At 41.4% G+C, this 17,976-nt stretch overlaps 1 protein-coding gene across 1 annotated transcript in view; it reads right to left on the minus strand.

Moving 5' to 3' along the window:
• Positions 1 to 15,936: 15,936 nt before the first annotated feature.
• LOC145877301 (NLR family CARD domain-containing protein 3-like) overlaps positions 15,937 to 17,976 on the minus strand; it is a 2,909-nt gene continuing 869 nt past the window's right edge. The window contains exons 2-3 of the mRNA XM_082972610.1: positions 16,391 to 17,976; positions 15,937 to 16,126 (exon numbers count right to left, since the gene is read on the minus strand). The exon at positions 16,391 to 17,976 is cut by the window's right edge and continues 206 nt beyond it. Coding sequence (XP_082828736.1) covers positions 15,937 to 16,126; positions 16,391 to 17,976 — 1,776 coding nt within the window. The remainder of the gene's footprint in view (positions 16,127 to 16,390) is intronic.

Genomic DNA, 17,976 nt, shown 5'->3' on the forward strand with positions numbered 1-17,976 from the left:
TGTTTGGCCGCATGAGTGAAGGATGCTATGTTGCGAAATAGGAAGCCAATTCTAGATTTAATTTTGGATTGGAGATGCTTATAGTGAGTCTGGAAGGAGAGTTTACAGTCTAACCAGACACCTAGGTATTTGTAGTTGTCCACGTATTCTAAGTCAGAACCGTCCAGAGTAGTGATGCTGGACAGGCGGGCAGGTGCAGGCAGCGATCGGTTGAAGAGCATGCATTTAGTTTTACTTGTATTTAAGAGCAGTTGGAGGCCACGGAAGGAGAGTTGTATGGCATTGAAGCTCGTCTGGAGGGTTGTTAATACAGTGTCCAAAGAAGGGCCAGAAGTATACAGAATAATACCAATAACAGAGGGGGTCTGATCTTTGTGCCTCTGTAAATTTCTCATTCATCATCATTAATGATTCATTCATGATTATTCATAATCATGGTAGCATCCACATGAATGTAGAAGTGTTCAGAAACATCTTCTATTCTTACTGACAATACAAGTGAAGTGACTCCAAAATGACAGGACATTATTCACCATTCAGTTTCTATTCGGAAAAATATAATCCAAAACACAACCAATACAAACTGCAAATGAATTCAACAAGTTTGTAGAATCACAAGCTTGATGTAATCACTGCAGGCATGGAATATGGTACAACTACTAAACTTATGACTACTTTAATACAATATAAGTGAATTTGTCCGAATATGTACAACTTTTTCAAATGGGAGAACTAAATACATAAAGTGCTTTCCTTTCTTAACAGTAACATAGCTATGTATGAAAATACCTTTAAATAAAAGGTGACATTCTGTACTGTCACCTAATATGAAACATTCTATCTCAAATCAAAAATGCTGGAGCATAGCACCACATTTAAAACTGTAAGCTTCACTGTCCAAACACATATGGTGTGGACTATGTGTGTCTGGTAAACACATGTGGATCTGGTGAACAGTTATCACTTGTTGACCAACTACAGGAATACTGACCTCAGAGTCTCCAGTTTACAGTGGGGATTCCCCAGTCCAGCAGAGAGCAGCTCCACTCCTGAATCCTTCAGGTCATTGTTACTCAGGTCCAGCTCTCTCAGGTGTGAGGGGTTTGACCTCAGAGCTGAGACCAGAGAATCACAGCCTTCCTCTGTGACTAGACAGCCTGACAGCCTGCAAAGAGTCAAATCATATTAAAATCACACTGCTATTCTTTGGTGGTGAAAATAGTGGCAGTATCATTTTTCAACATTTTTCAGATATCAGTGTCCTGAAACCTTCCATATCTATTCGTAAAAGAATGTATCATCATTAAAAATGACAAATTATCAACGTTTTGCCTGCAGATAGAAACATGTATAGTACAAATATTTGAGTAGACTGACCAGACCAGTTTAAAAGCAGTATCAGTCAAAAGACAGACAGTGAGGTATCAGATTTAGATTGTATTGAGTATACAGTCCACACCATATCTATTTTGACAGTGAAGATAACAATTTAAATGTGGCTCTAAACTCCAACATTTTGGATTTCAGATCAAGTGTTTCATATGAGGTGACAGTATATAATGTCACCTTTTATTTGAGGGTATTTTCATACATATCTGTTTCACCATTTAGAAAAATGAAAGCACTTTATGTATCTCGTCCCCCTATTTAAATAAGTCATATGTTTTCTGACCAATTCACTCATAGTGGCTTAAAGTAGTCACAAGTTGAGTATTTGATCCGATATTCCTTGAACGCAGCGACTACATCAAGCTTGTGACTCAAACTCGTTGATTGATTTTGCAGTTTGTTTTGGTTGTGTTTTGGGTTGTGTTTTGTCCAATATTAAAATGGTGGATGGTGTAACGTCTGCTTCCAGCTCACACTCTCAAACACGTAGATCCCCCTGAACGCAGCTCACTCTCCAGATCCCGGTCACCTGAATTCTGATCACCTGTTCACACACCTGTATGTCATTATCAAACTCTATGTAGTTCAGTTCTTTGCTCCCCCATCATTGTGAAGTGTTGTTTGTTTTGTGACACAAGGCTATTCGGAGTGCTGCATTTCCCGTAATTTACTCCTCCCGTGAATGATAGTTTTTGCCTGCCTCACTAATGATGCCTTTAGCCGTTTCCCTGCCTGTACTGTTGCCTTTTTGGACCCCCTGTGTATGACCTTCTGCCTGCCCCTGGACCCAGCTACCTGCCTCCTCCTGTGGTCCTTTACAATAAACACCTGCTGAGCCCTGCGCTTGAAACCAGCTCTCTGTCTCCCATCGTGTTCATTACAGATGGTGACTGGAGTCATTTTATTTACAAGTGAGTAGATAACATGTTTCTAAACACTACTAAAAGCATCCTGATGATGCCATGATTAAGAAAAATCATGAATGAAAAATGCTAACCTCTCACCATTACCAATAACAGAGGATACAACAAAACATGCTAACCTCTCACCATTACCAATAACAGAGGCTACAACAAAACATGCTAACCTCTCACCATTACCAATGTATTTATTTATAAGCACCTCACATTGTGCTTACTCACTACATGGTAGATATTCCCTCAGCGAAGTATGGCAGTTCCATGCAGGTTTCCTCACCAAGTCCAAGGCAGCACAGCTACCCATGCAGACAGTACTCCTTAGTAACCGATATCCCCATGGCAACACGAACTCGTTTAGCTTCCCAAGCAATTATCTCCCGGTGTCACACGATGCTAGGCTAACCTCTAGGGTGGCTAATACCTCCACAACAAGACGGTAGCTTCAGTCTTTACTAAGTTTTAACTAAATTATAACAACTCTTTTATTAAATAAAACATGTATTTCCCTTCATGTCTTAGTAGCTATGGGTTTTGTTGTAGTTCTGTCGTCTTCTTTTATAATTTTTCTTCACCAACCGTCCTGAGGTAAAACGTCCATCCTTTCATCAACGTCTTTTTCCCTCCCGTTAACCAGGTCAACTCCCATTGGCCACAACTTAACAAGCGACCTTATTGGTCAAAACGTAAACTTCAAAGTAAAACAAACTATTCACTTATACATTAAATAAATATTTCTTCAAAAAGCATAATGCATTAACAACATTACAGTTTAGGAGCATTTCAATCATCTTTTAAATATAATACCAATTAATTATAACAAATAAACTCAATACTTGGTTCAAACAAGGGTATTACACAAACATACAGTCAATAATACAGTAGAAAAATAAGTCTATATACAATGTGAGCAAATGAAGTGAAATAAGGGAGGTAAAGGCAAAAAAAGGCCATGGTGGCAATGTAAATCCAATATAGCAAGTAAAACACTGGAATGGAAGATATGCAGTGGAAGAAAGTGCAAAGTAGAAATAATGGGGTGCAAAGGAGCTTAATAAATAAATACAGTAGGGGAAGAGGTAGTTGGGCTAAATTATAGATGGGCTATGTACAGGTGCAGTAATCTGTGAGCTGCTCTGACAGCTGGTGCTTAAAGCTAGTGAGGGAGATAAGTGTTTCGAGTTTTAGAGATTTTTGTAGTTCGTTCCAGTCATTGGCAGCAGATAACTGGAAGAAGAGGCGGCCGAAGGAGGAATTGGCTTTGGGGGTGACCAGAGAGATACACCTGCTGGAGCGCGTGCTACAGGTGGGTGCTGCTATGGTGACCAGTGAGCGGAGATAAGGGGGGACTTTACCTAGCAGGGTCTTGTAGATGACCTGGAGCCAGTGGGTTTGGCGACGAGTATGAAGCGAGGGCCAGCCAACGAGAGCGTACAGGTCGCAGTGGTGGGTAGTACAGTGGGGGAAAAAAGTATTTGATCCCCTGCTGATTTTGTACGTTTGCCCACTTACAAAGAAATGATCAGTCTATAATTTTAATGGTAGGTTTATTTGAACAGTGAGAGACAGAATAACAGCAAAAAAATCCAGAAAATACACATGTTAAAAATGTTATACAATTATTTGCATTTTAATGAGGGAAATAAGTATTTGACCCCCTCTCAATCAGAAAGATTCAAGTCATTAAGGTTTCGAGGCTGACGTTTGGCAACTCGAAACCTTCAGCTCCCTCCACAGATTTTCTATGGGATTAAGGTCTGGAGACTGGCTAGGCCACTCCAGGACCTTAATGTGCTTCTTCTTGAGCCACTCCTTTGTTGCCTTGGCCGTGTGTTTTGGGTCATTGTCATGCTGGAATACCCATCCACGACGCATTTTCAATGCCCTGGCTGAGGGAAGGAGGTTCTCACCCAAGATTTGACGGTACATGGCCCCGTCCATCGTCCCTTTGATGCAGTGAAGTTGTCCTGTCCCCTTAGCAGAAAAACACCCCTTTAGCATAATGTTTCCACCTCCATGTTTGATGGTAGAGATGGTGTACTTGGGGTCATAGGCAGCATTCCTCCTCCTCCAAACACAGCGAGTTGAGTTGATGTCAAAGAGCTCCATTTTGGTCTCATCTGACCACAACATTTTCACCCAGTTGTCCTCTTAATCATTCAGATGTTCATTGGCAAACTTCAGACGGGCATGTATATGTATTCTTGCGCAGGGGGACCTTGCTGGCGCTGCAGGATTTCAGTCCTTCACGGCGTAGTGTGTTACCAATTGTTTTCTTGGTGACTATGGTCCCAGCTGCCTTGAGATCATTGACAAGATCCTCCCGTGGAGTTCTGGGCTGATTCCTCACCGTTCTCAATCATTGCAACTCCACGAGGTGAGATCTTGCATGGAGCCCCAGGCCGAGGGATATTGACAGTTATTTTGTGTTTCTTCCATTTGCGAATAATCGCACCAAATGTTGTCACCTTCTCACCAAGCTGCTTGGCGATGGTCGTGTAGCCCATTCCAGCCTTGTGTAGGTCTACAATCTTGTCCCTGACATCCTTGAAGAGCTCTTTGGTCTTGGCCATGGTGGAGAGTTTGGAATCTGATTGATTGATTGCTTCTGTGGACAGGTGTCTTTTTTTACAGGTAACAAGTTGCGGTTAGGAGCACTCCCTTTAAGAGTGTGCTCCTAATCTCAGCTCGTTACCTGTATAAAAGACACCTGGGAGCCAGAAATCTTTCTGATTGAGAGGGGGTCAAATACTTATTTCCCTCATTAAAATGCAAATCAATTTATAACATTTCTGACATTAGTTTTTCTGGATGTTTTTGTTGTTATTCTGTCTCTCACTGTTCAAATAAACCTACCATTAACCTGTTAGGGCTAGGGGGCAGCATTTGCACGTCTGGATAAAAAAAATGTACCCGATTTAATCTGGTTACTAATCCTACCCAGTAACTAGAATATGCATATACTTATTATATATGGATAGAAAACACTCTAAAGTTTCTAAAACTGTTTGAATGGTGTCTGTGAGTATAACAGAACTCATTTGGCAGGCAAAACCCTGAGACATTTTCTGACAGTAAGTGGATACCTGATGTGTTGTATTGACTTTAAACCTATCCCATTGAAAAACACAGGGGCTGAGGAATATTTTGGCACTTCCTATTGCTTCCACTAGATGTCACCAGCCTTTACAAAGTGTTTTGAGTCTTCTGGAGGGAGAACTGACCGAACAAGAGCCATGGAACGATGATGTCCCATTAGACACCTGGCGCGCGAGTTCATGTTGGGTACCCTCGTTCCAATACGTTATAAAAGAGTATGCATTCGTCCACCTTGAATATTATTCATGTTCTGGTTAAAAAAGGCCCTAATGATTTATGCTATACAACGTTTGACATGTTTGAACGAACGGAAATATATTTTTTCCCCTCGTTCATGACGAGAAGTCCGGCTGGCTTAGATCATGTGCTAACAAGACGGAGATTTTTGGACATAAATGATGAGCTTTTTTGAACAAAACTACATTCGTTATGGACCTGTGATACCTGGAAGTGACATCTGATGAAGAGAATCAAAGGTAATGGATTATTTACATAGTATTTTCGATTTTAGATCTCCCCAACATGACGTCTAGTCTGTATCGCAACGCGTATTTTTCTGGGCGCAGTGCTCAGATTATTGCAAAGTGTGATTTCCCAGTAAGGTTATTTTTAAATCTGGCAAGTTGATTGCGTTCAAGAGATGTAAATCTATAATTCTTTAAATGACAATATAATATTTTACCAATGTTTTCTAATTTTAATTATTTAATTTGTGACGCTGACTTGACTGCCGGTTATTGGAGGGAAACGATTTCCTCAACATCAATGCCATAGTAAAACGCTGTTTTTGGATATAAATATGAACTTGATAGAACTAAAAATGCATGCATTGTCTAACATAATGTCCTAGGAGTGTCATCTGATGGAGATTGTAAAAGGTTAGTGCATCATTTTAGCTGGTTTTATGGTTTTGGTGACCCTGTCTTTGACTTGACAAAACATTACACACAACTCTTGTAAATGTACTGTCCTAACATACTCTAAATTTATGCTTTCGCCGTAAAACCTTTTTGAAATCGTAAAACGTGGTTAGATTAAGGAGATGTTTATCTTTCAAATGGTGTAAAATAGTTGTATTTTTTTTAAATTTGAATTTTGACATTTATTTGGATTCAAATTTGCCGCTCTTGAAATGCACCTGCTGTTGATGGAGTGCACCACGGGTGGCACGCTAGCGTCCCACCTAGCCCATAGAGGTTAAAATTATAGACTGATCCTTTCTTTGTCAGTGGGCAAACGTACAAAATCAGCATGGGATCAAATACTTTTTTCCCCCACTGTACTACCCACCACTGCGACCTGTACGCTCTCGTTGGCTGGCCCTCGCTTCATACTCGTCGCCAAACCCACTGGCTCTTTGGTGACAAAACGGATGGCACTGTGATAGACTGCATCCAATTTATTGAGTAGGGTATTGGAGGCTATTTTGTAAATGACATCGCCGAAGTCGAGGATCGGTAGGATGGTCAGTTTTATAAGGGTATGTTTGGCAGCATGAGTGAAGGATGCTATGTTGTGAAATAGGAAGCCAATTCTAGATTTAACTTTGGAGTGGAGATGCTTATAGTGAGTCTGGAAGGAGAGTTTACAGTCTAACCAGACACCTAGGTATTTGTAGTTGTCCACATATTCTAAGTCAGAACCGTCCAGAGTAGTGATGCTGGACAGGCGGGCAGGTGCAGGCAGCGATCGGTTGAAGAGCATTTAGTTTTACTTGTAGTTAAGAGCAGTTGGAGGCCACGGAAGGAGAGTTGTATGGCATTGAAGCTCGTCTGGAGGTTAGTTAACACAGTGTCCAAAGAAGGGCCAGAAGTATGCAGAATAATACCAATAACAGAGGGGGTCTGATCTTTGTGCCTCTGTAACTTTCTCATTCATCATCATTCACGATTCATTCATGATTATTCATAATCATGGTAGCATCCACATGAATGTAGAAGTGTTCAGAAACATCTTCTATTCTTACTGACAATACAAGTGAAGTGACTCCAAAATGACAGGACATTATTCACCGTTCAGTTTCTATTAGGAAAAACATCTTCCAAAACACAACCAAGACAAACTGCAAATGCATTCAACAAGTTTGTAGAATCACAAGCTTGATGTAATCACTGCAGGCATGGAATATGGTACAACTACTAAACTTATGACTACTTTAATACAATATAAGTGAATTTGTCCGAATATGTACAACTTTTTCAAATGGGAGAACTAAATACATAAAGTGCTTTCCTTTCTTAACAGTAACACAGCTATGTATGAAAATACCCTCAAATAAAAGGTCACATTCTGTACTGTCACCTAATATGAAACATTGTATCTCAAATCCAAAATGCTGGAGCATAGCACCACATTTAAAACTGTAAGCTTCACTGTCCAAACACATATGGTGTGGACTATGTGTGTCTGGTAAACACATGTGGATCTGGTGAACAGTTATCACTTGTTGACCAACTACAGGAATACTGACCTCAGAGTCTCCAGTTTACAGTGGGGATTCCCCAGTCCAGCAGAGAGCAGCTTCACTCCTGAATCCTTCAGGTCATTGTTACTCAGGTCCAGCTCTCTCAGGTGTGAGGGGTTTGACCTCAGAGCTGAGACCAGAGAAGCACAGCCTTCCTCTGTGACTAGACAGCCTGACAGCCTGCAAAGTGTCAAATCATATTAAAATCCCACTGCTATGCTTTGGTGGTGAAAATAGTGGCAGTATATTTCTTCAACATATTCAGATATATCAGTGTCCTGAAACCTTCCATATCTATTCGTAAATTAATGTATCATCATTAAAAATGACAAATGATCAAAGTATTGCCTGCAGATAGAAACATATATAGTACAAATATTTGAGTAGACTGACCAGACCAGTTTAAAAAGCAGTATCAGTCAAAAGACAGACAGTGAGGTATCAGATTTAGATTGTATTGAGTATACAGTCCACACCATAGCTATTTTGACAGTGAAGCAAACGTTTTAAATGTGGCTCTGTACTCCAACATTTTGGATTTCAGATCAAATGTTTCATATGAGGTGACAGTACATAATGTCACCTTTTATTTGAGGGTATTTTAATACATACAGTTGAAGTCAGAAATTTACATACACCTTAGCCAAATACATTTAAACTCAATTTTTACAATTCCTGACATTTAATCCTCGTAAAAATCCCCTGTCTTAGGTCAGTTAGGATCACCACTTTATTTTAAGAATGTGAAATGTCAGAATAATAGTAGAGAAAATGATTAATTTCAGCTTTTATTTCTTTCATCACATTCCCAGTGGGTCAGAAGTTTACATACACTCAATTAGTATTTGGTAGCATTGCCTTTAAATGGTTTAACTTGGGTTAAACGTGTCGGGTAGCCTTCCACAAGCTTCCCACAATAAGTTGGGTGAATTTTGGCCCATTCCTCCTGACAGAGCTGGTGTAACTGAGTCAGGTTTGTAGGCCTCCTTGCTCGCACACGCTTTTTAATTCTGGCCACACATTTTCTATAGGATTGAGGTCAGGCTTTTGTGATGGCCACTCCAATACCTTGACTTTGTTGTCCTTAATCCATTTTGCCACAACTTTGGAAGTATGCTTGGGGTCATTGTCCATTTGGAAGACCCATTTGTGACCAAGCTTTAACTTCCTGACTGATGTCTCGAGATGTTGCATCAATATATCCACGTAATTTTCCTACCTCATGATGCCATCTATTTTGTGAAGTGCACCAGTCCCTCCTGCAGCAAAACACCCCCACAACATGATGCTGCCACCGCCGTGCTTCACAGTTGGGATGGTATGATGGCTGTGTGGTCCCATGGTGGTTAGACTTGCGTACTATTGATTGAACGTGTTACCTTCAGGCGTTTGGAAATTGCTCCCAAGGATGAAGCAGACTTGTGGAGGTCTACAAAAAAATTTTCTGAGATTTTGGCTGATTCCTTTTCATTTTCCCATGATGTCAAGCAAAGAGGCACTGAGTTTGAAGGTAGGCCTTGAAATACATCCAAATTATGTCAATTAGTCTATCAGATGCTTCTAAAGCCATGACATAATTTTCTGGATTTTTCCAAGCTGTTTAAAGGCACAGTCAACTTAGTGTATGTAAACTTCTGACCCACTGGAATTGTGATACAGTGAATTATAAGTGAAATAATCTGTCTGTAAACAATTGTTTCAAAAATTACTTGTGTCATGCACAAAGTAGATGTCCTAACCGACTTGCCAAAACTATATAGTTTGTTAACAAGAAATTTGTGGAGAGGTTCAAAAACACGTTTTAATAACTCCAACCTAAGTGTATGTACACTTCCGACTTCAACTGTATGTGATTGACGATTAAAAATTAAATTCTGATGATGCCATGATTAAGAAAAATCATGAATGAATCATGAATCAGAATGAGTGAGAAAGTTACAGAGGCTACAACAAAACATGCTAACCTCTCACCATTACCAATAACAGAGGCTACAACAAAACATGCTAACCTCTCACCATTACCAATAACAGAGGCTACAACAAAACAGCTAACCTCTCACCATTACCAATTACAGAGGCTACAACAAAACATGCTACCCTCTCACCATTACCAATAACAGAGGCTACAACAAAACATGCTAACCTCTCTCCATTACCAATAACAGAGGCTACAACAAAACATGTTAACCTCTCACCATTACCAATAACAGAGGCTACAACAAAACATGCTAACCTCTCACCATTACCAATAAAGGAGGCTACAACAAAACATGCTAACCTCTCACCATTACCAATAACAGAGGCTACAACAAAACATGCTAACCTCTCACAATTACCAATAACAGAGGGGGTATGATCTTTGTACCTCTGTAAATTTCTCATTCCTCATTATTCACGAATAATTCCTGATTATTCATAATCATGGTAGCATCCACATGAATGTAGGAGTGTTCAGAAACTTATTCTATTCTTACTGACAATTCAAGTGAAGTGACTCCAAAATGAAAGGACATTATTCACCATTCAGTTTCTATTCGGAAAAACATAATCCAAAACACAACCAAGACAAACTGTAAATGAATTCAACAAGTTAGTAGAATCACACGCTTGATGTAATCATTGCAGGCATAGAATATGGGACACATCACTAACTTTTGACTAAATTAATTTGTCCAAATGATTAAGACTTCTTCAAATGGGAGAACTAAACTCAGCAAAAAAAGAAACGTCCTCTCACTGTCATTTGCGTTTATTTTCAGCAAACTTAACATGTGTAAATATTTGTATGAACATAACAACATTCAACAACTATGACATAAACTGAACAAGTTCCACAGACATGTGACTCACAGAAATTGAATAATGTGTCCCTGAACAAAGGGGGGTCAAAATCAAAAGTAACAGTCAGTATCTGCTGTGGCCACCAGCTGCATCAAGAACTGCAGTGCATCTCCTCCTCATGGACTGCATCAGATTTTCCAGTTCTTGATGTGAGATGTTACCCCACTCTTCCACCAAGGCACCTGCAAGTTCCTGGACATTTTTGGGGGGAATGGCCTTAGCCCGCACCCTCTGATCCAACAGGTCCCAGATGTGCTCAATGGGATTGAGATCCGGGCTCTTCGCTGGCCATGGCAGAACACTGACATTCCTGTCTTGCAGGAAATCACGCACAGAACAAGCTGTATGGTGGTGGCATTGTCATGCTGGAGGGTCATGTCAGGATGAGCCTGCAGGAAGGGTACCACATGAGAGAGGAGGATGTCGTCCCTGTAACGCACATCGTTGAGATTGCCTGCAATGACAACAAGCTCAGTCCGATGATGCTGTGACACACCGCCCCAGACCATGACGGACCCTCCACCTCCAAATCGATCCCGCTCCAGAGTACAGGCCTCGGTGTAACGCTCATTCCTTCGACGATAAACGGGAATCCGACCATCACCCCTGGTGAGCCAAAACCTCGACTCGTCAGTGAAGAGCACTTTTTGCCAGTCCTGTCTGGTCCAGCGATGGTGAGTTTGTGCCCATAGGTGACGTTGTTGCCGGTGATGTCTGGTGAGGACCTGCCTTACAACAGGTCTACAAGCCCTCAGTCCAGCCTATCTCAGCCTGTTGCGGACAGTCTGAGCACTGATGGAGGGATTGTGCATTCCTGGTGTAACTCGGGCAGTTGTTGTTGCCATCCTGTACCTGTCCCGCAGGTGTGATGTTCAGATGTACCAATCCTGCACAGGTGTTGTTACACGTGGTCTGCGCTGCGAGGACGATCAGCTGTCCGTCCTGTCTCCCTGTAGCGCTGTCTAAGGCGTCTCATAGTACGGACATTGCAATGTATTGCCCTGGCCACATCTGCAGTCCTTGTGCCTCCTTGCAGCATGCCTAAGGCATGTTCACGCAGATGAGCAGGGACCCTGGGCATCTTTATTTTGGTGTTTTTCAGAGTCAGTAGAAAGACCTCTTTCATGTCCTAAGTTTTCATAACTGTGACCTTCATTGCATTTACATTTACATTTAAGTCATTTAGCAGACGCTCTTATCCAGAACGAATCACAAATTGGTGCATTCACCTTATGATATCCAGTGGAACAACCACTTTACATTAGGGCATCTAAATCTTTTAGGGGGGGGGGGGTTAGAAGGATTACTTTATCCTATCCTAGGTATTCCTTAAAGAGGTGGGGTTTCAGGTGTCTCCGGAAGGTGGTGATAGACTCCGCTGTCCTGGCGTCGTGAGGGAGCTTGTTCCACCATAGGGGTTCCAGAGCAGCGAACAGTTTTGACTGGGCTGAGCGGGAACTGTGCTTCCTCAGAGGTAGGGGGGCCAGCAGGCCAGAGGTGGATGAGCGCAGTGCCCTCGTTGCCTACCGTCTGTAAGCTATTAGTGTCTTAACGACCGTTCCACAGGTGCATGTTCATTAATTGTTTATGGTTCATTGAACAAGCATGGGAAACAGTGCTTAAACCCTTTTCAATAAAGATCTGTGAAGTTATTTGGATTTTTACGAATTATCTTTGAAAGACAGGGTCCTGAAAAAGGGATGTTTCTTTTTTTGCTGAGTTTAGATGCATAAAGTGCTTTCATATCTAAATGGTAAAAAATACAGTCTTGGCCAAAAGTTTTGAGAATGACACAAATATTAATTTTCACAAAGTCTGCTGCCTCAGTTTGTATGATGGCAATTTGCGTATACTCCAGAATGTTATGAAGAGTGATCAGATGAATTGCAAATAATTGCCAAGTCCCTCTTTGCCATGCAAATGAACTGAATCCCCCCAAAAAAGTCCACTGCATTTCAGCCCTGCCACAAAAGGACCAGCTGACATCATGTCAGTGATTCTCTCGGTAACACAGGTGTGAGTGTTGACGAGGACAAGGCTGGAGATTACTCTGTCATGCAGATTGAGTTTGAATAACAGACTGGAAGCTTCAAAAGGAGGGTGGTGCTTGGAATCATTGTTCTTACTCTGTCAAACATGGTTACCTGCAAGGAAACACGTGTCGTCATCATTGCTTTGCACACAAAGGGCTTCACAGGCAAGGATATTGCTGCCAGTAAGATTGCACCTAAATCAACCATTTATCGGATCATCAAGAACTTCAAGGAGAGCGGTTCAATTGTTGTGAAGAAGGCTTCAGGGCGCGCAAGAAAGTCCAGCAAACGCCAGGACCGTCTCCTAAAGTTGATTCAGCTGCGGGATCGGGGCACCACCAGTACAGAGCTTGCTCAGGAATGGCAGCAGGCAGGTGTGAGTGCATCTGCACGCACAGTGAGGCGAAGACTTTCGGAGGATGGCCTGGTGTCAAGAAGGGCAGCAACGAAGCCACTTATCTCCAGGAAAAACATCAGGGACAGACTGATATTCTGCAAAAGGTACAGAGATTGGATTGCTGAGGACTGGGGTAAAGTCATTTTCTCTGATGAATCCCCTTTCCGATTGTTTGGGGCATCCGGAAAAAAGCTTGTCTGGAGAAGACAAGGTGAGCACTACCATCAGTCCTGTGTCATGCCAACAGTAAAGCATCCTGAGACCATTCATGTGTGGGGTTGCTTCTCAGCCAAGGGTGTGGGCTCACTAACAATTTTGCCTAAGAACACAGCCATGAATAAAGAATGGTACCAACACATCCTCCGAGAGCAACTTCTCCCAACCATCCAGGAACAGTTTGGTGATGAACAATTTCTTTTCCAGCATGATGGAGCACCTTGCCATAAGGCAAAAGTGATAACTAAGTGGCTCTGGGAACAAAACATCGATATTTTGGGTCCATGGCCAGGAAACTCCCCAGACCTTAATCCCATTGAGAACTTGTGGTCAATCCTCAAGAGGCAGGTGGACAAACAAAAACCCACAAATTCCGACAAACTCCAAGCATTGATTATGCAAGAATTGGCTGCCATCAGTCAGGATGTGGCCCAAAGGTTAATTGACAGCATGCCAGGGCAGATTATAGAGGTCTTGAAAAAGAAGGGTCAACACTGCAAATATTGACTCATTGCTTCAACTTCATGTGATTGTCAATAAAAGCCTTTGACACTTATGAAATGCTTCTAATTATACTTCAGTATTCCATAGTAACATCTGACAAAAATATCTAAAGACACTGAAGCAGCAGACTTTGTGAAAATTAATATTTGTGTCATTCTCAAAACTTTTGGCCACGACTGTATATGTATGAATACCTTTAAATAAAAGGTGACATTCTGTACTGTCACCCAATATGAAACATTCTATCTCAAATCCAAAATGCTGGAGCATAGCACCACATTTAAAACTGTAAGCTTCACTGTCCAAACACATATGGTGTGGACTATGTGTGTCTAGTAAACACATGTGGATCTGGTGAACAGTTATCACTTGTTGACCAACTACAGGAATACTGACCTCAGAGTCTCCAGTCTGCAGTGGGGATTCCCCAGTCCAGCAGAGAGCAGCTTCACCCCTGAATCGTTCAGGTCATTGTTACTCAGGTCCAGCTCTCTCAGGTGTGAGGGGTTTGAACTGAGAACTGAGATCAGAGAATCACAGCCTTCCTCTGTGACTCCACAGCCTGACAGCCTGCAACGAGTCAAATTATATTAAAATCACACTGCTATTATTTGGTGGTGAAAATAGTAGCAGTATATTTTTTCAACATATGAAACCTTCCATATCTATTCGTAAATTAATATATCATCATTAAAAATGACAAATGATCAAAGTATTGCCTGCAGATAGAAACATGTATAGTACAAATATTTGAGTAGACTGACCAGACCAGTTTAAAATCAGTATCAGTCAAAAGACAGACAGTAAGGTATCAGATTTAGATTGTATTGAGTATACAGTCCACACCATATCTATTTTGACAGTGAAGATAACATTTTAAATGTGGCTCTAAACTCCAACATTTTGGATTTCAGATCAAATGTTTCATATGAGGTGACAGAATATAATGTCACCTTTTCTTTGAGGATATTTTCATACATGTCTGTTTCACCATTTAGAAAAATGAAAGCACTTTATGTATCTAGTCCCCCTATTTAAAGAAGTCATAAGTATTCTGACCAATTCACTCATAGTGTATTAAAATTGTCAAAAGTTTTGTATTTGGTCCCATATTCCATGAAAGCAACGACTACATCAAGCTTGTGACTCAAACTCGTTGGTTCCATTTGCAGTTTGTTTTGGGTTGTGTTTTGCCCAATATTAAAATGGTGGATGTTTTCTAAGTGAGAAGATACATGCTGGAGTATAGCACCACATTTAAGACTGTAAGCTTCACTGTCCAAACACATATGGTGTGGACTATGTGTGTCTGGTAAACACATGTGGATCTGGTGAACAGTTATCACTTGTTGACCAACTACAGGAATACTGACCTCAGAGTCTCCAGTCTGCAGTGGGGATTCCCCAGTCCAGCAGAGAGCAGCTCCACTCCTGAATCCTTCAGGTCATTGTTACTCAGGTCCAGCTCTCTCAGGTGTGAGGGGTTTGACTCCAGAGCTGAGACCAGAGAATCACAGCCTTCCTCTGTGACTAGACAGCCTGACAGCCTGCAAAGAGTCAAATTATATTAAAATCACACTGCTATTCTTTGGTGGTGAAAATAGTAGCAGTATATTTTTTCAACATATGAAACCTTCCATATCTATTCGTAAACTAATATATCATAATTAAAAATGATATGAGGATATTTTCATACATATCTGTTTCACCGTTTAGAAATGAAAGCACTTTATGTAGCTAGTCCCACCATGTGCAGAAGTTATAAGTATTCTGACCAATTAACTTATAGTGTATTAAAATAGTCAAAAGAGGCCAAAGGGGGTGAATACTTTTGCAAGCCACTGTATATACATAAAATTCTTTCATTTCTAAATGGTAAAACATGAATACTCTCAAAAAAAAGGTGACATTCTGTACTGTCACCTAATATGAAACATTCGATCTCAAATCCAACATGCTGGAGCATATCTCCAAAATGTAAACTGTAAGCTTCACTGTCCAAACACATATGGTGTGGACTATGTGTGCCTGGTAAACACATGTGGATCTGGTGAACAGTTATCACATGTTGACCAACTACAGGAATACTGACCTCAGAGTCTCCAGTCTGCAGTGGGGATTCCCCAGTCCAGCAGAGAGCAGCTTCACTCCTGAATCCTTCAGGTCATTGTTACTCAGGTCCAGCTCTCTCAGGTGTGAGGGGTTTGACTCCAGAGCTAAGACCAGAGAAGCACAGCCTTTCTCTGTGACTCCACAGCCTGACAGCCTGCAACGAAATCATCATGACTTCACAAACACACTGTTAATTTAACACCAGTAGTGTAGAAGGACAACGGTAGATGCATTTGGTTCATATTCCCAAATAACATATATATTCATCTTCTGTCTCCTAGAATTGTATGGTCATATTGTAATACTAGATTGAATATCTGATTCAATATGTTATGCAATATAATATTATATACATATTGTAATACATATAATATTTCTTCCTGATGATTAGTTCTTATATGTCATTTTATGTACTCACAGAACAGCTCTGGAGGCTTTGACCACTGGCAGCAGCCTCAGAAGACCTTCCTCTGATCTGGAGTATTTCTTCAGGTCAAACACATCCAGCTCCTTTTCTGAAGTCAGCAACACAAAGACCAGAGCTGACCACTCTGCAGGTGACAGGTTGGGTTTTGAGAGACTTCCTGAGCTCAGGTAGCTTTGGATCTCCTCCACTAGAGAATGGTCATTCAGTTCATTCAGACAGTGGAACAGATTGATGCACCTCTCTGGAGAGGGATTCTCCCTGATCTTCTCCTTGATGTACTTGACTGTTTTTTCATGGGTCTTTGAGCTGCTTCTTGTCTTTGTCAGTAGATCTCGTAAGTGCTTCTGATTGGACTCCAGTGAGAGTCCCAGAAGGAAGCGGAGGAAAAGGTCCAGGTTTCCCATCTCACTGTGTAAGGCTTTATCCACAGCACTCTTGTAGAAAGAAACTTCAGACTTGTCTCTGAACAGCGCAGAAAGGTTCCTGGACGTTGATTGCGGTTCGGCCATTAGATTCTCATTGTTGTTGATGAATGAGAGGAACACATATACAGCAGCCAGAAACTCCTGAATGCTCAGATGAACAAAGCAGTACACCTTGTCTTGGTACAGAACACATTCCTCTTTAAAGAGCTGTGTGCACAATCCTGAGTACACCGAGGCTTCATTGACATCAATGCCAGCCTCTTTCAGGTCTTCTTCATAGAAAATCAGATTGCCATTCACAAGCTGTTGAAAAGCCAGTTTTCCCAGTGACAGAATGCTCTCTTTATTCCAGTGTGGACCTGTCTCTTCTTCCCCAAGATACTTTTCATCCTTCTGTTTGGTATAAAACTCCACAAGGTGTGTGTACATCTCAGTCAGAGTCTTGGGCATCTCTTCTCTCTTATGTTTCAGCATGTGTTCGAGGACTGTTGCAGAAATCCAACAGAAGACTGGAATGTGGCACATGATGTGGAGGCTCCTTGATGTCTTTATGTGTGAGATGATTCTGCTGGCCAGCTCCTCATCACTGAATCTCTTCCTGAAGTACTCCTCCTTCTGTGGGTCATTGAACCCTCGTACCTCTGTCACCTGGTCAACACACCCTGAAGGGATCTTATTGGCTGCTGCAGGTCGGGTAGTTATCCAGAGGAGAGCAGAGGGAAGCAGATTTCCCTTGATGAGATTTGTCAGCAGAACATCCACTGAGGTTGACTCTGTGACGTCCCAACAGATCTTGTTCTTCTGGAAGTCTAGGGGCAGTCGGCACTCATCCAGACCATCAAAGATGAACACAACTTTGTACTTGCCGTAGTTGGAGATTCTTGATTGTTTGGTTTCCATTGAAAAGTGATTAAGAAGTTCAATCAAAGTGTGTTTGTCCCCTTTCATCAAATTCAGCTCCCGGAAAGGGAATGAAAATATAAATTGGACATCCTGATTTGCTTTTCCTTCAGCCCAGTCCAGAATGAACTTCTGCACAGAGACTGTTTTTCCAATGCCAGCGACTCCCTTTGTCAGCACAGTTCTGATAAGTTTGTCTTGTCCAGTTAAGGGTTTGAAGATGTCGTTACATTTGACTGCAGTCTCTGGTCT

Source organism: Salmo salar, unplaced genomic scaffold, assembly GCF_965601325.2.
Source record: "Salmo salar unplaced genomic scaffold, fSalSal1 ptg000838l, whole genome shotgun sequence".
NCBI lineage: Eukaryota > Metazoa > Chordata > Actinopteri > Salmoniformes > Salmonidae > Salmo > Salmo salar.